The following is a 22,760-nucleotide window of genomic DNA, read 5'->3' as shown; positions in this document are numbered from 1 at the left end:
CTGGTTTTTGTGTTTTTATAATGGAACCATACAAATTCCATGTTGTTAAAACTTACTGCAATTTTATGCATAGACTACATTTAAAAATATTCTCCAGGGAGCTAGAGCTGTTGTAGTGGTGCAACTCCGTAGTATTTTGGCACTCTATGAAAACTGCAGGTATTGGTGCTCTGTTGTTTATACCCTTCATTTGCTCCCACACAAACTATTAATGTTTATCAAAGTTCAAGAGGATCTGTGCTAGAGTCATTCTTTATTTTTCTTATCAGAGCTACTAAAATGACAGCAACCTCAAAAAATAAAACAAAAAAGGAAATGGTTGGCTCAGTTGAGGAAAGGAGAACTAAAAGCCCAGTGCTGTGTAGTTCCTCTGAAGCTGAAGGAAACAAACCTGCCCATCTCTACCAAGCTCCATCAGATCTTCAGCAACACTCATGATTGAAGCACAGTAATAGAAAGGACTGGTCTGATTGAGTTCAAAATAAGGAAAGGTATAGCTGATGTTTCTTTGAGAGAGAAATTCTTTTGTAGTCAAGGAACCTGTCATATCAATGTGGGGTCTCTATTTAAACCTTTCTGTAATTTCTTTTCTTAGGATTTTTTCTTTCATTCTCCATTCTTAGTAGCTGAGAAACATTGAGAAATAGGGCTAGAAGTAAGAGTAGCAGAAAACTGAGCAAGGAATCAAATAGCTACCAGCCAAGGGAAACAGAAAAGACTGAAAGGGAAAGAAGGTGGAGTCCAGCTGTATATTTGTTCTGTGTTTGTCTCTTGCCTTCTAGTTTCTTTGTAAGTGGAGGAATCTTTTTCTGGATTTGGAAATAAATGTGGATATACAACAAATAAAATTTTTGCTTCTCTCATACAGGAAAAAGACTTGGGTAGAAACTTTAGATTATGATGAAGTTACTTCTGGAATGGAGCTACTGTTCTCATAGTAGCCATCCTATCCAGGTCACACTGGTGATTGTGGTTTAGTTTAGCTGCTAGATGCTTGGGGTACTGGATTTAAAGTTTGGTAAAATTTCCCTTTTGTGAGTTGATTCACCTTTTGGAAGGAGTAATCTATTACCAACTTTTCTCCTAAGGTTGAAATCACCCGCAAACAATGAGGCATTTTCCCCTATTGATTAGTTTGACTGAAGTCAAAGTAATGGGAGATATGCAGTGGGAAGAAGTCTTGGTTGGTTTATGCTTGTATTTATTAACAGCTCCTGTTCCCTTGCCATAAATAATATCAACAAAAAGTAAAACTAAGCAGCCAGAGCATAACACACTATTTCCTACACTGTTCTAACCCTTACCAAAGGGTAAGAGTAACCGGAGATCTAGCAAACTCAGACTGCGCTCACATATCATGAGACAGATGCAGCTCTGCAACCTTAGAAATGGACATTATTTGATGGTGTGAGTAATAGAGTAGGCAGCATAAGTAAACTCACATGGAAACTTCAGTACACCTATTCCAGGTTCAGATTGCTTCATTCTCTTCACCCCTTCCTGAATGAAGAAATAAAGAAAAGATTTTAGGGTTTTGGAAAGTTCTTTCCTGGTTGGCGAAATGGCAAACATTTAATCTTGGGGCCTATCCCATGATCTAATCTGTTCAGGAGAGAACTGAGTTTTTGTCTTTATTGCCAAAAAAACTTTAAAAAAATCTGTTTTTATTGCAGCACAATCAACATGCGATAGCTGCAGTCCAACTGTAAGATCCTTAGGGAGTCAAAGTGCTGCAGTTTTCCCACAGTATAAGCTAGTGAGGTCCATCATAGGTGGGGTTATAATATTCACAGATTCACAGAAGTTTAGGGCTGGAAGGACCTCATGAGATCATCGGATCCAGGCTCTGGGCAGCAAAGACTGCTGGGATCAAATAACCCCAGCAAGGTGCGTGTCTAGTCTCCTTTTGAAGGTTGATCTCACCTAGTTACCTCACAAGCTGGGGGGTGGACGGGAATATAAGTGTCTTGTCTCCAGTAGGAATAAAAACAAAGTAAGTAGCATGATAGTTATCTAGCTGTTTAAAAGGGAAAGGGAAAAAAAACAACTTTCTGGCAGTAATGATAATTTGCTGCTGGCACTGGTCTGTCCCTTTGTAGACAGGTAGATAGATACCAGCTGCCAAAGTAGGTTCACCGACAAGTGAACTCTACAGGGTGAAATGACCAGCCATTTTAGTCCTTCCTTCTCCCCAGCTAATGCTCTACTTTGACGTTGCATGTGCAATTTATATGAGCACTTGGGGGGTTTGTACAATGTGTAAAGGAATTTGAATGATGATGGATAATAGGTGATGGATGTGGAACTTGAAAATGGTTCCATCTACTAAGCTGACACTACAGATTTTCCTACTAATATGTCATTCCTGTCCTTTTCCAGTGATTAAATTAATAGACCAGTGTATAGATAAGACACTAGAAAACTATGATCTGTAGTTGGGACCTGGTGTTGGAATAAAAAGCTTACTATCTGACGGTAAAGATTTTGATATTTGAAGCAACTAAAATTAAATTTTGGTTCTTTTTATTTAATACTTGCAAAGTAGGCTTTACAGCATGCAGATATACTTTTTGACTTAATGCAATAAATAGAATCCCACAGTGAAGGCAGAAGAGATAGTTGAGCAAAAAAGGCATGCATTTCTTGAAGGCAAGGAAAAAAACCCAGGAAAGACTACAGAGAAAAAAATCAGAAATTATTTAATTTTGGAATAGAAGACTGTCTTCTACAGTCAGAAGAAATTGCTTCAACTGTCTTTAACTTTTTGTCCAGAAAAGGGAGATAAATATAGCCTCAAGTCGTATAAAAATGAGTTTTATTAAACTGTTAGCAGTGTCTCTTAGCAGGGAACAGAACAAATAAGAATGGTTTTGCCAGTCTGATGCACCCGCCCAGGCATTCAACAGTACTAGGCTATGAAGGAGGCACATTTAAAGTTGAATAGTAGGGATACTTTCTGAGGTTCCATTGCTTTTACTTCTTGGTCTGTCAATAGCTGACGCTGAAATCTTGCAAGAGTTACATTAACAATATTCAGACCAAGGAATCATTAAAATAATCTTATGAATATAGATAAGGATGGGGTGGGCATGAAGCAGAGGGGAGGCAGGACATGTTGGAAGTCTTTAGCAATATGGGAAGCAGCCTGGCTAAATAAGTGATTTTAGTAATAGATGAATTAGTATTTTAGTGTTAGATGAATTGGTTACAGAATTTCTTCTGAGCTAAGACAAAATTGTATAATGATTTGGTTCTGTGCATGTATTTCCAAACTCTCATTTTTGCTTGTTTTGTTTTGTATCATACCAGTGTTTCCATTTGTGGAATGCAATTAAAAAATACAATGATGTAGTCTGTCTGGCATTGCATTTTATTTAAAATCCTTTAATTACTTCAAGGTAATGGAAATAACATGAATAATTCTTATATAATTATTGTGGAAAATGTGATCATACTTTGAAGGAGATCTTGGCAGTATCCAATTCTCAAACTGGAAGCAAAGTGCCCAACTGCCATTCATGCTTTTCTTTCTCTAAATCTTTCTGGATAAAAACCGTATATTTGCATATTACTAAGGTCCTTGTTGATAGTAACAAATAAGAAAACCTTTGATCAGTGTGACCTTTCTAAAAGAATCTGCACAGATTTTAAATGTGATTTTGGTAGTCTGGAATCTTAATTTGAGACAGAGTTCAGGAGCAATAATAACGTTCATTAGTTCTTTCACATACCTTTGGAAAAATCTATTTTAAAGACGAGGAATTTACAGTAGTCAATAAATGATGTAGCATAGCAAATTAAATTTAATGCCTATGTTTTGATGATGTTTGTGGATCTTTATAATGATGCCTTGTATCTGTAATGTCTGACTCTATGCATAGCTGACTTCAGTGTTTCATTCAGCCTGCCTCTAAAAACAGACGCTAGTTTATCACAACTCTGCAAAGCATTCCTGTGTATTGTCCTGTGATGGCAAGCCATGGACAAAAATGTTAATAGGATGATTAAAATCCATTCTGTGTTCTCTGGTGTTTTTGTTTGCTTTTTAAAATTGTCTTGCCTCTTTTCTTAAGGGGTCATTGTTTTGTGCCTGGCGCACGTGCACACAAGTTGGTCAGCTATGGCAAAGTATATTTTTTCATTGAAAGATACTGTTTTGATAAACTTGCAGATATTCAGGAGGGGTTTTGGTATATTAACTCACTATCTTGTGCCTGCTGATGACATTCTCCAGACTTCGTGACTCAGGGGAATTGAATTTCTTGCTATATGATATTTATTTAGACCAGTGGGTCTCAAATTGGTTAGACTTGAGGCCCCCCTCAATAATTTTTGTGAATTGATCATTTCAAAAACAAATTTATTACAGTGCTTACCTTCTGGCAGAGGGGTTGGGTGGTGAGGGCAGAGCATTGGCCAGTCAGGGACAAGTCTGATCCTGCACTTATCTCTTCACACCTTACAGCATCCTTCAAAAGGTTTTGCGACATCCCAGGTGCCCCAACACTCTTGTTGAGAATCACCGACTTAGTTGTCTTGTTCCTCTTACCAACTGGTTGCCTGCACTACGTGTATGATGTAGTTCCTATGTTTTCTATGTGTATATTTGGTTGATTACACATGTGTAACATGAGTTAACTTTCCTAAATTTATCCGCTGTATATTTGTATGGACATAACTTACAAGATTTGTTTCATTGCTCTAATATCTATCTGTGTCTCTGTCTATGTTACTATGAAGATGTCATGTTTTCTGCTCTACTGTTATTTGGTTTCCAAATTCTGAGCTAACCAGCTGTTTGAGCAAAACAAAGGTCATGTGTCATCTGGTCCCTGGAAGAGGGTATAGTGCCCCTTCCATATCCATCAGCAGAACTGGACATCCAGTGGTTCATTCAAAAGTATTTTGAATAATTGTACCTGTATTGACAGGAAGGTCAAGAAAATTTAGCGTGACTTTTGGTAGGCTTAATATGGCAATAGCATGGGATCACCATCTCTATTATACTAGAGATGTACAGAGTTTTTGTTTTAACTGTACTGCTGTGCAAGTGTGAGACCTAAAAGGTATGTCTTCTGTATAACACTGAACTAGAGAATTTCCACTAAAGGCACTTTTGCACCACTTCAAATGAGATGACAGGAAAAGCTGACCAATAATGAAGTCCTGCAGCATACTAACTGCATGTCTGTCAAGACAATAATGGCAATCCAGCTACAACTGATGGGATGTGTGACTTGGTTGATGCATAAATGCCCAAGTAGCTCCTATATGATGAACGAGACTAAAGAGGAAGTTGCCTATGAAAGCATGTTCAGGACATTGTAAAGGTGAAATTTACTGGTACGAACTCTTTTGAGCTGTTGGCCTTAAAAAGGTAGCAGTGCAGCATTGGCCAGGAAAAGTGCACAATGAGTAATGGCTTTGTCATTGTCAACATTAGCAGACTGGCTCATTTTGATTTGTGCCGTCAGTGTGGTTTAATCGCACACAGGCCTGTATAGACACTTGCTGCACACCGACTATGCTTGACTCAACTACTTGCACTGCAGCATGTCATCCACATGTATTGGGGACTGGCCAACAATGATTCTTAGGAAAGAATTGCTGAGTAAACACGCATCTCTTCTGTTTGCATCCCAGGGCCTTTTAAGTGACATGGCATGGATAGGAATAGTTGCCATCTTCTTTATACTATGGAAATACAATTAAATCTTGTTTCCCAGGGAGACCATTGAATTCTGGTGGGACACTTTTTCTGCAGGTTAAGAAATTGGAGTAGTCTCTTGTACAGTGTGCTCTTTGTCTTGCTCAAAAGAAGGATCTGTCATCCAGATTTCCTAAGTTAAATGCCTTTCTAAATGAAAGGAGCACCTGGAATGAAACTTTCCTCAAAGTCTGTGAGAAGTTTTATCATTTCAGTGATCTTACTAGATTTTTTTTTTCCTTTTTTATCTCGCACTTAATTCCTGAGTCAACTTTCAGTGTTTCAGTTTTAGGAATACTCCTTGGCAAAATATAGGTGCCACTGTAAGGCGCACATTCTCCTTGTGAGTAGGTTAACACTTACCAATGATACATATATTCATCTCTGTAGTTCTGTTGGCTGTTCTTTCAGCTGTAACCAAATCATTGTGACAGGTGCTCTAGATTTATTAGGGACATTTTGGGAGAAATCTCTTCCTAAGTATAACACTGTTACTTAAATGACTGTGTTGCTTGACAACTACAGTGATTCACTAAATATGCTTCTTGGCTGTAGAAGAAACAAATGGCTGGATAAAGTGTAACAAACCCTGAGCTGTCCTTCCCATTCAATACAGAATTGCTCATTTCAAGGGTAATTTACTTCTCATTGAAGCTGTCCCCCAGAGTCTCTGTCTATCAGGGATAAGAAGAACCAGATATTTTAATTCCTGAATTTTCAAAATGCGCTTTTCTCCCTCAAAAGCCAAAGGGCTGATTATTACTTCAGAGTTTATTGTGGGGTCCTTCCTGAATATTAGAGATGCCACTAATAACATTTAATAGAATTACAATTGTCTAACTTTCCATTAAGCTGAATGCCATGCCTTCTATAAGTAGGGAGATGCAGAAAGCAGGGCAAGTTGGACTCTAAGGCCATGTCCAGAAGACGCTGCAAACATATCTGTGGCGCCACATACTGCACCTTCAGTTGTTCTTTGTTCTCTGCACTGCAAGGGAGCAGCGTGGAGGTTTGATTTTTTTAAACCCACTAGAAAAAGAGGTGGAGTGGTGCATGCAGTGGCAACGTATGCCGCCCAAAGCTGGAGCCTGGCCAGCGGGAGTCTTACTCTGCTGCCAGCCAGGCTCTGCGTAGCAGGAGCAACATGGCTGCAGCACTGGGAGGCCCCCAAGATCCAAGGTCAGGCAGCACTGGGCTGGCTCCAGCCTGCCGTACCCAACCCAGCCAACCTGCCACACGCCAGAGCTCATGTGGCACAATGTGTGCCGCTGCTAGTTGTCCCCAGGGAATCAAACATTCGCATGTGTCTGGATATAGTGTAAGTTGCCAACCTGCCCTGCCAGTTGCCTGACTTCTGACACAGCTAACTGGTAACTGCCTTCCTCTAGATAGAGGTGGTTATCCGTGTTAGTCAGAAGTCAAGCAAAAGGCAGGACAAAGTGGCATCTGAGAAATTAACTGTTGCCTATGAAAGATTATGCCTCTCTGAACCAGTTCATCTCTAAAATAGTACCCTGTCCTGCCTTTTGGTGGACTTCCCATTACGAGACCTTGTTTTCAGTTGCTCAAAACTTTGCCAGACTGCCAAATTCTAAAAGTGAGCCTGAGATTTCCATGTTCAGTGCCTGTTTCAGACTTGCAGCTTTTTTGTAAGAATCAGCAAAAAGAGTTCACTACAAAGACCCTTGTGGAAAAATGTTTGCCCAGATTAAAAAGTTCATACAACTTACTTGTGACAGTACAGCCTTGAAAGGTTGTGGGAAGTGCCTTTTGCTATACCTACGAAGACAGGGCCAATTTATGTGTGAAAATAGCAGTTTGCACCTATTAAGCAGAAGTTGGAATCTGGCACCTAAATGCTCTAATAATACTGTTTGTGCTATGTATGCATGGACATACTTGCTCTCATACGTATCATCTGTATTATACCAGCTCTAGCTGGTTCATGTTGGGAATACCGTATGACAGACAGCAGTTGTTCTATTAACTCAAGTGATGAAGGGTCTGTGTTAAGTGTCCAAAGATGCTAAGACTGCTGATAGCTCATGCTGAGGTCCCTATGGTTCCATCTGATGCAATTTCTGCTGTTTCTTTCTTTAAAAAAAAAATCAAGGAAATTATGTGGAAAGAATGAATTAAAGATGTTAAAGATAAAAGTTAAGTACTCAGAATTAGGAAATGAAGGTTGTTCCTGCATTCTCACTTTCAAGCCCCTTTGTTTGTTTATATATTATGATACAGTTTTAATAACCAATCTATAATATTTTTTCCAGAGGATTCCTCCTGCTTTATTCAATTCATAGGGTAGTGCTACTTAAGGAATGAATCAGGGATGTGTACTGCAGGAGACTGTCTTTGTGCGTTTATACACATGCTGTAGGAATGCCCCTTGTCGTTCATCTCGTTCCACCCCATCCCCTCCCAACCCACTTTTCATTACAAGGATGCTGGTACACGTGGTGCTGGAGTCTGCTGGAGCATGGTAATCACCTGCACATGTTTAGGAGCCCTTTATGTTCACGACTTCATTCATTACAAAGCTGAATGATGTGTAGTAAATGAGGTGGGGGCTGCAAGAAAAGGGAGGATATTTGTATGGTGAAGATGCTTTACTCATTCTAGAGAAGTGAATGCCATCTTGGCTCATGCCTCCACAATACATGATCTTGTTTTTCTTTAAGTCAGTGGCAAACTAATTGTATGACGTGGTGTAGATTGAAGCCAAAGGATCCTTTGTGATGCTGGGCAAGTCATTGACACCAAGCTTTTCATAGATGTTTGGTTTGGAAGGGAACCTCAATAGATCACCAATCTGACCCCCTTCCCTGGGCAGGAAAGAGCACTGGAGTCAGTTGACCCAGGTGCCTGTGTAGCCTCCTCTTGAAGACCCCAAGGTAGGGGAGAGCAACACCTTCCTTGGAAGCCCATTCTAGTTTTTGGCCACCCTTATGGTGAAGAAGATCTTTTTGATGCCTAACCTAAGTCTGCTGTCTGTCAGTTTGTGGCTGTTGTTCCTAGTGACTCCAAGGGGTGCCCTGGTAAGCAGAGCATCCCCTATTCCTTGCTGCCCCCCCTTGATGAATTTGTAAGCGGGCACAAGATCCCCTCTCAGCCTTCTCTTGCAGAGGCTGAAGAGATCCAGGGCCCTCAGTCTTTCCTTGCAAGGCTTTGCCTGCAGATCCCCAACCATACCAAGTGGCCCTCCTCTGAGCCCTCTCAAGGTTGTCTACATCCCTCTTGAAAAGTGGCACCCAAAACTGGATGCATTACTCCAACTGCAGCCTGACCAGTGCCTCATAAAGGGGAAATATCACCTCCTTGGACCTGTTTGTAATGCACCTGCTAATGCATGATAAAGTGTGATTGGCTTTACTGATCACTTAGTCACACTGACGACTCATGTTCATCTTGGAGTCAGCAGTGACTCCAAGATCCCTTTCTGCTGCTGTACTGCTGAGAAGGTCCTCCCCCAGCCTGTAAGCGTGCTGTTGACTCCTTCTCCCTAGATGCAGCACCTTGTATTTGTCCTTATGAAACTGCATCCTATTCTGTTCCACCCACTTTTCCAACCTGTCCAGATCTGCCTGGATTTGTTCCCTACTCTCTGGTGTGTTAATTTTACCCTATAATTTGGTAGCATCAGTGAATGTGGACAGAGTGCTTTCTGTCAGATAGAGAGATACTCACAGTTTTGTGTACCTCTTTTATTTTTAATAACCCAATTTCAAGTGCTTTGGGTCTGAGTTCAAGAAGTGCCGACCACTTACAATTACAGCTGAAATGCTGTAAAGCGCACTGAAAAATCAGACCCACTGTGTATCCCAGTTCTCATGTGGGGATATCATGCTACTTGACAGGGGTGTTATACAGATGAATTTATGAAACTTTTTGAGACACTTAAATGTTACCATGATGAAAGTCATAGGAGGGCCAATGGGGACATTAATAATTCTCTCTTCAGTGCAGGATCTACATGTATGTGGCAAAAAGAGATGGGAACCACATTAAACGCTGAGGATAAAAAAAAATATGCAGTGATGAGCACCACCTTTCAGGCTCTTTAGTTGGCATATCCTTTTTTGCTAGCTTGCTTAGTTGGTTATTCAGGTTTCCAGGACTGTTTTACAATCATCTGATCTGTATCCTCGAATTTCAGCTAATGTAAAGGGACGCACACATCATTTTCTATGTCTAGGTGTTGGTTCTCATACAGTTTATACTTTCTTAACAAGGGTTTCTACAACCATCTATAAGTTTTTGTCGGCTTTTTAATCTGCAGTCATACCTTCTCTCCCCACTTTCCTTAGGAGTTACTGTGTTTGTGCAGATGGTCTGAAAGTGTGAAGGGGTGAAGTTGATTTTTAGCTTATGTGAAGGTGTTTTGCTCCCTGTGACTCATGACACAAGGTCTGATTAAGATGGCAAATGTTTTTAATGGTACTACAGACTTCTATACTTGACTGCCATTTGGGCTTTGAGAGACTATTTACTCGCTATTAATAAACTGTTTGTTTTGAATAGTGGTATTTAATCAAAAGTGGTGTTTGCTCTCTGGACATATTTTACTCACAGGACTATTCATCCAGCTTGTGGGCCTCCCAATGGGTCTGGAAATTTGGTGGTGGACAAGCAGTGGCTGCATTAATTGCTGCAGTTGCCATAATGGTGGCAATTAATGCTGCTACCACTCTACTGCCACCAAATTTCTAGACCTCTGGGAATCCATGGGAGCTAGAAAACTGCTGCAGATGCCGGCAGCCCGATACATCACACTCACAGAGCCTCACATGCCAACCTCACGCTGTATCTGACCCAGAGACCGGCCCCACGGCGTTCATCCAGTCCACAGAGCTGGAAAGTTCAGTGAGCACCACTATTTAGGAAAAGAAGAAGTGGGTGTCTAAAGTCAGAGTACCACATAGTCTGTAATTTATGTGGCCAGATATTTGATATGCAAGTCGTTTCATTTAACAGGAACAGAAGGACTGCAACCACAGAAAAGACCAGTGGTTCATATAGGCAAGCAGACTGTATGTCAGTATTTCTGTGTCTTCCGCAATGGCCACTGCCATTTGCTGGAAAGGAAGACACCTGACAGGAAGCATTTAGGCCAGCATTTCTCAACCTATGGGTCGCGACCCAAAAATGAGTCACAAGAACAAATGAAAGGGTCGCAAGCAAAATTTAAAAATGGATCAACAAACTTAAAAAATGGATTCTCCTTTAAAGAAGAAAAACATGGGAAGCCATGGGTTTTTCGCTTGCAGGCTGGCCCAGTTCCAGCCTGTGAGGGGCTGCTTGAGGCCCCCCCCCCCACCCCACATACATCCCTAGGAGCTGGGGTCAAGAGTGAGGGGCACCAGCAGGGCCAGGAGGCTGTTCTCTACCTAAACTATTTACTGGGTTGGGACTGGCCATCAGTGTTTACAAATGGTTCCTGGTACAAAAAAGTTGAGAACCACTGATTTAGGCAGTAATGTCACCATAGAATAGAACTCCAGGTCAGAGGTCCAAATCATGGCGGGGGGGGAAAAATGGTTGATGCCCAAAGCTTGTGGGCTTTAGTTCTTTTAAAGTTCTTGAAGATTTTTTTCCTTTTTAAAAAGTTTTTTTATAGTAATTCCAGATCTTCTTGTCATCCGCATAAATATCCAATGCCGTTTTAAATCCTGCTGAGCTGTTGGCATTAAGTGTCTTGTAGAAATGATTTTCACCATCTTAATTATAGGTTGCGTGCAAATATGTTTTCTTCCATCAGATTTGAATTTTTCACATTGCAATTTTCTTGACAGTCCCCTTGCCCTTGTGTTGAGAGACAGAATCTCTAACATAGGCAGCAATACTCTTAATATATCCACTGTCGCTCTTGGCTCTTGGCTCTGACCCCCTGTCATTTGTAATGTATCCTCCCAGAGATGGGCTAGTCAAAACTGAACATAATAATCCAAGTGAGGTTCCACAATTTTTTAGTCTAAAGACGCTTTAACTTTTTTTTAACTATTTGCCATCTTATTTCTTACATGCGCCTCTATTGTTCTTGTTCCTATTAATTAGTTAATTTCTCTGAGCAGAAGCTTGCATTGGACTGGCCATGGTAATGCCTAGGTTTATTTCCTGAATAGAAAGAGTTCATTCAAAATCTGCAAAGGCGCCTATATAATATGCATATTTCTAGTTATTCCCTACCATGTGATTTTTTTTTGATTTGTCAGCATCCATCATTCACACATTGTTGCACACTTACTTGACTTCTTTAGCCTTCTCTGAAGTGCCTGATGGTCTTGTTTAATTTAAGTAATTTTGTCATCTGTACATTTTGCCACCTCACTGCTGAATGCTAAATTGTTAGATGACTAATTACTCTGCAAGGTATTTAGAACAGTTTAATTGAAAATGAATGAGAAAGTCTGAGGTATGAGTTAGTGTAGATGCCAGACTTAACTTTGAAAAGTGGATAGAAGAAACAAAGGTTTTCATTCTGGTTAGCAGTATATGCAAAACTGTAATGAAAGGACTTTTGCAAGTACAAAGAGACCCCAGACTGAGGGAGGAGGCAGCTGACAAGCATTGGTGAATTAGGACCGAGTGGGAATTCACCAGTGATTTTCAGTAAGCTTTTAAATTAAATTCCTAATAAGTAAATAGATTAAAGCAGTTAAAAACATTTTCATTCAAATAAACCATTGAAACTTACTTTGCAACTAATCAGAATTTAAGTCTAGTTTAGCTCTGAAAGTAAAGATTGACAGCAGACTAACCAAACTTGTCACTGTTTTGACTATAGGATTAAATTTCATGTTGCTTTGCACACTGACTAATAGGTTCTTTCCAGTGATCTCAGGTTGTAACTTCTCACTAAGCATACATGATATAAACCTTTTGTTATATTAACTTTTTGCAAACAGGTGACTTGAAAAATGGATTTGTTTGCTTCACCTTTCCTAAGCTACAAAAGCGTTATTAATAAAAGGTCATTACCAGAGTGGATAAAAATCAGTGATTTTTTAAAAAATGAAAATCAAATTTTTATTTAATCATATTTCTTGATTTTTTTTTAAGATGCTTTTTAAAAAAAACCAAACGTATATATAGTTTTAATGTAAGATATGTCAGAGCTCAAAGATATCATCATGGAATAGGGATTATAATGTCTAAGTATATATTATTTGAGACAATATATTCATGTAAACTTTTTAGAAAAGTTTTATAAATAGGTCACAACAGGCCATGTACTATATTAGGGGCTTAATCTTATGGGGTTCCCAGAGGTCCCTGTATAGATTAATAAAGATTAAAGAAAACCATTCTACCTAATAGGACTCAGTGCTCAGTCTAGATGATCCCATTAAGGATCTCTGTGATGCTTAGTTTCCGTTCTCAAACCTGTGGATTTATGTCTTCAGAGATAACATCCTTATTAACAGCAGTATATGGAGATGAGAGGTAACAGACATGCTTACCTACCCATCAGCCCTCTTATCTCTCTGGAAGTTGCATGTACACAGTCAAGCCCTTACCGCTCTCCCTAACAGTGCAGAGTTTCAAGAAGTTAAATAAATAGAAGGCTGTTGGTGGTGGAGTAGATCTGGGCAAGGAGGAGGAGTCTGGAGATGAATGCAAGGAGAGAGGGGCAGTAAAAACAAAAGAAACATTTTGGGCATTATTGAAATTTCAAAATATTTTCATAACAACTGCTTTGTAGCAGCTGCTCTGAAGAAAGCAGGAGGAACCAAACTAACTCTTCCACAAGACATGCGATGAAACTCAGTTGCAGATTTGTTTTGTGTGATAGATTGAAAACTGACCTAATCTGATGACAATTTGTGACCAAAATCATGACAAAATAAATAGATATGTCATAACCAAAGTTCTCAACATTGGGCTAAAGAGAAATGTAGAACATACGCTGGCTATTAGGGCTGTGCAAAGCTTCGGTAACTGATTCGATTCAGGGGATTCAGTCCAATTCAGTGGCCGAATCTCTGAACCTGAATCAAATTGAAAGTCCAGTTAAAAGGTCCAGATCAAATCAGAAGCCTCTGAATTGTTTCAGAAAAGATTCAACGCTGCTTCGGAGGTTTGGCCATAGACTAAATAGGCAGCGGTCCTTATCACGCTGGACACAGCTGCCTCCAGCTGATAAGTCTGTTGTGGTGGGTGGAAGGGGGAGGGAAGGGGCATGGTGGGGAGCAAATCAATGCCCCCACAGCGAGGGAGGGATTGGGGCTGGGACAAGCTTTGCAGCTGGGCGTGGGGCAACAGGACTCAGAGATGGGGATGGGGGGTGTGGGCTATGGGCACAGCAGTGCTGGGGGCAGGGGCTGTGCCTTGCTGTCACTGGCCCAATGGAAGCAAGGAGGTACAGGATGTAGGCATGGCAGCCCTGGGCCCTGTTGCCAGTTGCCCAGCTTGCGGGGGTGGGGGAAGCAATGCAGGTGCAACTCACTCTGGGCAGAAGGGGACAAGAGGCAGAAGGGCATGGTCCCCGCTTCCAGCACTGCTGTGCCCGCAGCCCGTTGCCCTAGCTGGGCAAGTGGCAGCAGGGCATAGCCTCTGCTCTCAGTGCTACCGCACCCACATCCCACGCCCCCCCACCCCAGCTGCAAAGCTTGTCCCAGCCCCAATCCCTCCCTCACTGTGGGGGCGTTCATCTGCGCTCCCCCCCCCTTGCCTCTTCTTCCCCACTCTGCCCACCACAATAGACTTACCAGCTGGGGGCAGCTGTGTCCATCATGGTGAGAACTGCTGCCTGTTTGGTCTATGACAATCTCCAAAGCAGTGCTGAATCTTCAGATCCAATTCTCGATGGACTTGATGATCTCCCAAGGTCCCTTCCAGCCCTAATGTCTATGAAATCTATGAAATTCAGCTGAATCGAATTGGGACAGTGGTTTGAATCTCCAAATCGAATCTGTCCCTCCAAATCACGCAAATCCAAATCCAAAGCGACTACTTGCCACCTCGCACAGGCCTACTAGCTATCTGGAAGCCTGTTTCTGCAGCCTTGCACAAAGCTTATATCAAACAACAAGAATGCACTTTTTGTTGGAAACAGTGATTAAACTGAGGTTTCCTGACCAGTGATTTAAATCATGATTTAAATCAAATTCACCCTGGTCATCACTGCAGTATCTGTTATCATGACACTATTAGATACTGTACCTTGTAACCAGGATGCTTGTAGTTTAGTTAAAATACTGCAATTTTTGTTAAATTCCCTCAAATGCAAAGAGCAAGACTAAAGCAAACAAACACATAAGAACGGTAGGGGAAAAAAGGTAAATACTGTTCTAGCCAAAAGTGTTCGGGTGGGGGGGGCAGTTTAGAGTACTTAGCTTGGCTGAAGTCAACGTATTCTTTCAGGATTAGTTTGTCAAGAAACATTCAGTCTGATATAAGGCACGGAGCTGGAAATAAGAGTTAGTTTAAAAGGTTAAAAATTCCTGTTTCTCAGTAGTGGGGCTACCTGTGCATGCGACTAATAACAGGCAAGGCCGTATTCAGATAACTGTGATACACTGTCAGTGTTCAGAAACACTATAGTCTACGGTTCATCTGATCTTCCTGATGGAAAAGACAACCTCATGATAGAAGGAAATTCAGAAGTACTGAGGGATAAGATGCAGGTTTTAACCAAGGAGTTGACAGTTCTTCACACAGTGAGGCACTTGCTGCAGAGGAAACTGGGTACAGCTGTGGGACTCTGATAGGGTTTGGTCATCAAGAATAGAAACAGCTATGTATACGGTGAGCGTAAACAAATATTTATTGGCTTTTCTACAAGATGCAAAGGGAACAAATACGACAAGGCACCTAAACAGACTTTTAGTATTAGCTTAAGTATAGAAGATTGTGTATTGGTGTCTGGCAACGAAAGACCAAGGCATTACTGAAAGGTAGTCGAGTGACAAAAATCAATGTGATGCTATAATCTCTGGCCATTACTTATGCAGTAAAAACAGAGTAGGAAAAATCAGGGGTGGGGGGGAGGAAGGGGACACATGACACCACTATCCAAAAGTTTTTATAACATAAGTTTTGTTAAAATTCTTTGAGAACAATGCAGTTGAACTTTTATGAATACCAATTCTTTCATGTAAGAGTGTAAATATAATAGTTGGTCGAAGCTACCATCCTGCAACTCAAGAAAAGGACATAAAGTTCACAGAAGTCTAATAAAATGGTAGCATTGTGGAATTTCAGCCCCTTGCATGTACTCTCACCAAATGGTAAATGGGAAAAGCTTTAAAGAAGAAAAACTGTCAGAGCTTTAAATGTTTGTATCGTGGAACAGTAAACATAAAAAGAGTGTTTTTTTTATTTAGTTTTCAGTTACATGTGAGCAGTCATTGAAGAAGTAGCTAATCCATTATGTAATACTCTATGTGAAGTGCAGCGAGGAGGGCAGGGGGGAGGGAGGAAAAGAACCTAAAACCAAAACACAGTGATGTTAAATGCTGGAAAGGGAGATTTCAGTAATATGTAGAAGATCATCAAAGAAGACCCTAAGGTAGAAAGCAAAGTGAAATCCTAACAATATGGGTGCTACTGAAGGTTACATTGAAGAAGACATGGTTGCTTCAAAACAAACCGACAAAGGAATCTGGAAAGTAAGAATTAACACTTCTGGCTAAACACCAAATATAAACACCAGTGCGTTGGATGACATGGCTCCTCAGGCTGTATATTTGACACTCCTGCTATAGACAGATGTTATATGGATGTAACTTCTGTCCTGAAATGACTGTTATATCTGCCTGCTCCTGTAGGACACAAGCATAGCAAAATAATTGCAACATCAGCCTTCTTTTATTTAGGGTTGAAATTACAGAAATTTGCCTGATTTGTATTCCCACAGGGCTCCGTGGATCTCTTGCAGCTCCCCTCTCCTTTTTGGAGTTGCAGGTTACATCTGTTGATAGGTAGAGTCACAACACATGACCCAGAATACCTCACGTCAATGGCCATAAAACTCCTTAGGTATCTGAATTTGTTTGGCACTTCATTTTTGTATGGGAAAGAATCCCAAGTTACATAAACTTTGGCCTTTGCGTTTTTTCAAAACCTGTCCTGTTAGAGCAGCTCAGTCTAGCTTCTGTCTAAACTCCATCAAAGTCCCTAAAAGAGCTCAAAACAAAAGGGACACACTGAAGGCGTAGAGCCCATCAGAAAGCACAGCATCCATAGTTCCTTGCACTCAAAAACACAGTAGGTGGTGGTGATGATGTTGGCTCTGACCTTTTGTAGAAGAGTGCGGCGATTATGGCACTTTCCCAGGAAGCGAGACCTTGGCTCTAGCTTTCCTCAGCTTGAGGAGATTCAAACTCACATCTCTCACCTCCCGTAGAGTTCCCGAGCAACCAAGTTACAGAATAGTCTGTGTGAGGGCATCCTGCAACCCTCTTGTTGAAGCTTAACATCTGTGTCTCCAGGCATGCAGGATTCCTAGACCTACAAGGAAAGCAAGCAAGAGGAAGCCTGATTCTGCATCCTGGTGATTAGGTCACTCAGTGGAAAAGGGGGACTCCTGGGTTCACAGTCCTGGCTTCCTCTCCTATTTTTGTGTTTTATACAATGACTGTCTAATGTAAAATGCATTGTCCTAGGAGCAGGGGCCATAACCCACAATTCCCCTCTTTTATCTGAACATTCAGTTAGCTATTTGTTGTCCTTGGCTACAAAGTAGCCTGACTTCAAAAGGAGAGTTGGAAGATTTCTCACCCCAACTACTGTTTAGTTTAGTAGTTAGTAGGGCTCTGTGAAGTGTGCCCTATTCAGTTTGGATTTGGCCCAAATCAAGGACAGTGATTCAATTTGTTGATTCAAATCACTGTCCCTGATCAGTGATTTGGACACAGACAACTTTAAATGTATTTTTCTACATATCTCAAGGTACCAGGGGTGGCTCGTGAATGTTGTGATGCTGGGGAGGATGAAGTGTCCTGTGGGGGCGGGGGGCCCTGCGTGCTCGGCAGCGAACCCAGAAGTAGACCGGAAATACTTCTGGTCGACTTTCAGGTCCGCTGGGGGGCCCCCTGTGCCCCCAGCTTGGTGATTAGCCATGGGGGGACCAAGGTGCTCCCCCAGACCCAAGAGGCACCAGTTGTTGAGCTGGGGGAGTGCAAGGAGGCCCCCCAGAGTGCTCCCTGGCAGACCCGGAAGTGGACCAAAAGTGGTTCTGGTTCGCTTCTGGGTCTGCTGCCGAGCACACTGAGGACCTCCCCCCATACTTCTGTGGGACACTCCATGTGCCCCAGCATTGCAACGTTCATGAGCCACTGGGTACCTAGAGGTATGTAGAAAAAACATGTAAAGCTGTGTCTATGTCCGAATCACTGAATCTCTCCACATTGATTCAGAAGGTTCTGATTCGATTCGGAGAAATTAAAGAGTCCTCTGATTTGATTAGGATTCAGTGATTCGGCCATCAAATCAATTCAGGGACCAAAGTTTTGCACAGCCCTGGTAATTAGGACTTTCTGTTGAGAGACTCCAGTATTCCCAGTGGGTGGTAGTTCCTAATGTACAGCTTTTAGAATCAGGCAGCCATGCTTTAGAGAGATGGGAGTTCAGACAGCCCCCTGGCCCCAGTGTTTCCCATTGGCTAGCTCCAGGAGGATTCCTCTCAGAACATGGGTTTTGGTGGATTGTTCTTCTAGGGCATATAACTCTCCATGCCCATGTAGGGGCATAAACATCTAACCCTATTTCTTTGAAATGAGTTTTTGGTACCGGGTATGTAATTTTGGAGACTGTTGAAGCCTAAGTTGATGAGACCAATGTGTTCTTGCTGTAAAAGCTTAAAACCAAGCCACAAGAATTTTTTTTTTTAAGTACATCAGGAGAGAAAAAGTTAAGATACAACTAAATAGATATAAAGACTTCAAGTTGGTATTATTGGTCTGATAATCTCTGCTACCATTTTCTTTAGGGTCTATGGCCCCTTGTGCAACCCCACCTCCCCCGAAAGAGACAACCAGCTGTGTTATAGTAGAGTTAAGTTTGAGACTATTTATGAGGAATCTCAGATATATAATGTATAATGCTTACACCAGGCACTGGATGGCAGTAACAAAGTATGGGTTCAAATTTAGAGGTTAAACACCAACTTTTTAGATCTGGCTTGAGCCCCCACCTAGGAACCTGGGAAAATAAATGTTAACTGTGTATTCTAAAGTGAACAAACTTCCCCCTCAAGCAACATTAAAGTAGAATAGGGTTTAGATTTAAACCAACCCAGGCAGCTGCCTCCTAGCCCAGTCAATTGAGAAGGGAGATTCAGAGATTTACATAGGGCTTGTCTGTCTCGGGGCTTGACCATCTGTGCCAGCCAACAGTAGTAGGTGCTAGCTAGGAAGGCCCATCCTGGAAGGACCCTGTTGTTCCTTGCCACTAGGGGTGCTTGCTCTGCTCCAGGTGGTTGACCACCTGCAGCGACCAAAGTGGCATGTACTAGGAAAGGAGGTCCGCGCTGGAGTTGCTCCCACTCGCTGCTGGGGATTGCTGCTTGGTATCGTTGGAGCGTGCTGCTTTACCACCAAGGGGTTGCCACCATTGTGCTGATGCTCCACTGCCATCTGTCCTCTTCAGCTCTTTCATTAGCTGACCTACTCAACAGCAGGCTCAAACAGTTTTGCTATTTGAGATGTAATGAATATCAGGTTTCTGCCTGAACCCAGTACAGGAACTTGTGCTCCCAACTACTTTGCTGTTAAGTTGATAGCCCTCCAGGCCTTCCAGGGAGTAACTCTTGCCCTTTCCTGCTTTTCATGTACTGTGTCTCTCCTGGGACTGAGGGTCATCTCAACTGCAGATCTCTGCATAGCTCACAGGCAGTTCTGCCCCCTTGGTGACCTTTGTGTAACTTTCCATTTGCAACACTTGTGTGTCTAAAAACTTCTTAGTTTTGGAAGGGAGGGTCTGCAGACACAAATACCTGATCTGTCTGCTCTGTACTAGCTGCAAAGCTAAAACAGGTTTACAAGCAATAGAAACAGGCGTGAGTAGCTCCCAAACTTCTAAACACATCTGCTAATGAAGGAATGCAGAGAAAAAAATACACAGTTACCATTACAGCAGGCATAACAAAACAGGATTACAAATGTAGACAGGAGAAGTGTAATTTTTTGGGGGGCAAGCTTTACAAATACAAGAAACCTAGTAGGCACATCTACGCGTGCATTAATAGGATCGTAATTATGGCACATTAAATCTAATATCTGTAATAACAGGTACTAACTCTGCATGGTAATCAGTGCTATTGCACAGTAGCATTTACACATGTCTTGTAAGTAATGCTAACGCACGCTTGAATTATTCTTTCACAGTGGCATGTTAGTCTAGCTTTCACCTGACGTGTTAATGCACAGAAGAATTAATCTACTGAACTTTTAGTGTCTCATGTGGACACGCCCAGAGTTAAGTTGAAACGAAAAGAAACACGAACATTTTTAAGATATGGAAGTCCAGCTGGGGAGTCTTACCAGCATGTTTCCCTGTTTTAAAATTCCTGCACAATACTTTGTATATATATTAAGCATCACAGGGATGTTGAAGTTATGTGTAAATTACGGATATGTGCTCTTAAATGTAACTGTTTATGAATGGAATTGCATTGTGTTTTTTAGTTTGGTTTGGTTTGGTTATTAGGCTTTTATCCCTCAATTCTGAATTTCATAGAGGTGTGAAACTGTAGTCATGGGATCCAGTGGAGATTTGCAAGAGGAAGGGTATTGTCCCTAATGTAATTAACTAAATTGAAACATGGGCAAGACACTTGGCTACTTATAATTTCCGGTGTTGTTTTAATTTGCATTTTCCTTTATTTCCTTTCAGAAAATTATGTAGTGCAAAGCACAAAAACCATTCTGAATTATACCCAAAAGCTCATTCCACTTGAGTGGAAGGCAATTGCAATTTTTCTCTATACTACATTGTACACTATTCATAACCTAGTTTAAGATTGCTTAGGTTGAAAGGCACTAATGTTATGTTAAGCCATTTAATTTATTTATGTTGATTTTATTTTTATCAACAAGATAGTTAACATTGTGTATTATACCATGCTAGTTTAATGGTTTTAATGGTTTGTTTACTTAAGAAAAGATGTATGTTTAGTACATCAGTGGATATGAAATCAAAAGATACTATTCCTCTGATTTTACTATAAAAATTGAAATGTTTTTCTATTCTGAAAACTCTGCAAAAATGTCAAGTGGCTTTCTTCTGCATTTATTGTTTTTCAGTGAGTTTTCTATAAAATTGACTCAGTTGTATCTGTAGAAATATACAGCATTTTCTAACAACCAATACCATAATGGTTCCCTGGACAACTGACTTGCATCCACTTTAAAAAAAAATGTTTTAGAATTGTTAACCTTTCCATGAGCAGCCACAAACTGGTATATCATGGGATCTCATGCCCCACAAGGGGAAGTGCTTCTGACTCATGTTGGATAAGTGTGTGGTTCTTCTACTGGCACACGGTTCTATTATGTCTTATTCAGAATGTTTTTTGGTAACATTATTGCTGTATAAGCTGTCAAACCAATTTGCAAATTGTATAGCTGTGGAGAAACTTTAAAAGATTGATATTATGAGTAAGTAACATACAGATGTAAAGTGTCCCACTGCTAAGTATAATTGTTCCTTCATTATTTCACAGGTACTGTAAGAATTGAAATGTTCAGGAACATGCAGAATGCAGAAATCATTAGAAAAATGACTGAAGAATTTGATGAGGTATAGTATATAAATAATTATGCTGTAGAGTTTGTGGAAAATGAAAACACAAGAATGCAGTATGTTTTGCATTGAAAAGAAAGCTACATCAGCTGGTTTGGTAGTGGGGCTTTTCAGGAGCTAGTGGTCTTCTCATCTAATTGACAAGCAATCTTTCTCTGCAAGGAACCTTAGTGACCAGATGAAATGGCACTTTAAACTAATGGACAGAAAGTGACGAAAAGGTGTAGGCATAATTAATATATGCTAGTGGGAAAACAGAAAGAAAATACTGTAATTTATCACATATAACCAGAGCCTTTCTCCCCAGACCAAATGGGGAAGATTGGGTTACGCATTATGTGCAAGAAAAAAGACTTCCCATGGGTTCAGAAATTTGGTGGGCAGTGTGGAGCACAGTGTGGATGGAGCAGTAGTAGTATAAATTGCCATGGCCCTGGAAGCCACAACAGTTAACACTGCCTCTGCTACCTTTTTCCACCTCCCCACCATCAAATTCCTGGATCCATGAGAAGTCCTTTTCCGTAGCTATGCATTGGATTGAGATGCTGCATGAGGTTGGTCTAACCTAGTGTATGGTCCCAGAGCCAGTGTGCAGTGTCGGACCTGGTATGCTGCACCAGCGCAATGTCAGATCAGGCCCCAGCACAGAATGCCAAATGGGGTCCTATACAGAGTGCTGGATCGGGTTTCGCTGTGCAGCCCTTAGCCCACATCTCCCAGCCCAAAAGACCCCAGACTTCTAGTACTTAACCATGCTGCATGATAAGTTTTTTGTTTACTTCTTGGGGCCTTCCAAAAACAGGGAGTGTTTTATATGCAGGAAAACATGGTAATGAAAAGCTTTGCATATATAGTTACTAGAAAGGTCAATGAGATACAGTGGGAAGGTGTTTAAAAAAGTCATCCCATGCCATTGAAGCCAGTGGGATGGTCACTGCTGACTTCAACAGAAGTAGGATCAGCCTCCGTTGATGATTGATTTAAGCAAGTGACCAGAGAATGAAGGGATCAGACCTAAGAAATATGAGGTGGTTTTTGCAGATTGGAAAGTAGACTGTGATGTGTTCACATGTAGTCTGGTGTTTATGCATATGAATCTTTCATCCAAATTGTAATATTCATTGGATAAGAGGAGAGTGGAAATCAGGGGAAGGGACGATGAAACAATAGAAAGGAGATGAGAGAACAGTCAAGGCCTCGAGAAGCAGCACTTCTCAGCTAAATTTTACGTATTCAGACCCACTCTGAACCATCTGGGACCTATGTGCACAGCTCTGACCCCGGCCACCCTGCACCTGCTCTGGAACAG

At 41.2% G+C, this 22,760-nt stretch overlaps 1 protein-coding gene across 2 annotated transcripts in view; it reads left to right on the top strand.

Annotated features, from left to right (window-relative positions):
- The window catches only part of STAG1 (STAG1 cohesin complex component), a 305,757-nt gene that overhangs the window by 117,381 nt on the left and 165,616 nt on the right, over window positions 1-22,760 (top strand). For both annotated transcript variants that reach the window (XM_090051339.1, XM_090051340.1), the window contains one exon: window positions 21,372-21,448. In XM_090051339.1, coding sequence (XP_089907465.1) covers window positions 21,372-21,448 — 77 coding nt within the window. The remainder of the gene's footprint in view (window positions 1-21,371; window positions 21,449-22,760) is intronic.

Source organism: Crocodylus siamensis, chromosome 6 (assembly GCF_052110815.1).
Source record: "Crocodylus siamensis isolate JL-2025a chromosome 6, ASM5211081v1, whole genome shotgun sequence".
Taxonomy (NCBI): domain Eukaryota; kingdom Metazoa; phylum Chordata; order Crocodylia; family Crocodylidae; genus Crocodylus; species Crocodylus siamensis.
The sequence above is the reverse complement of the archived record's forward strand: the minus strand, read 5'-3'. Positions and strand labels throughout refer to the sequence as shown.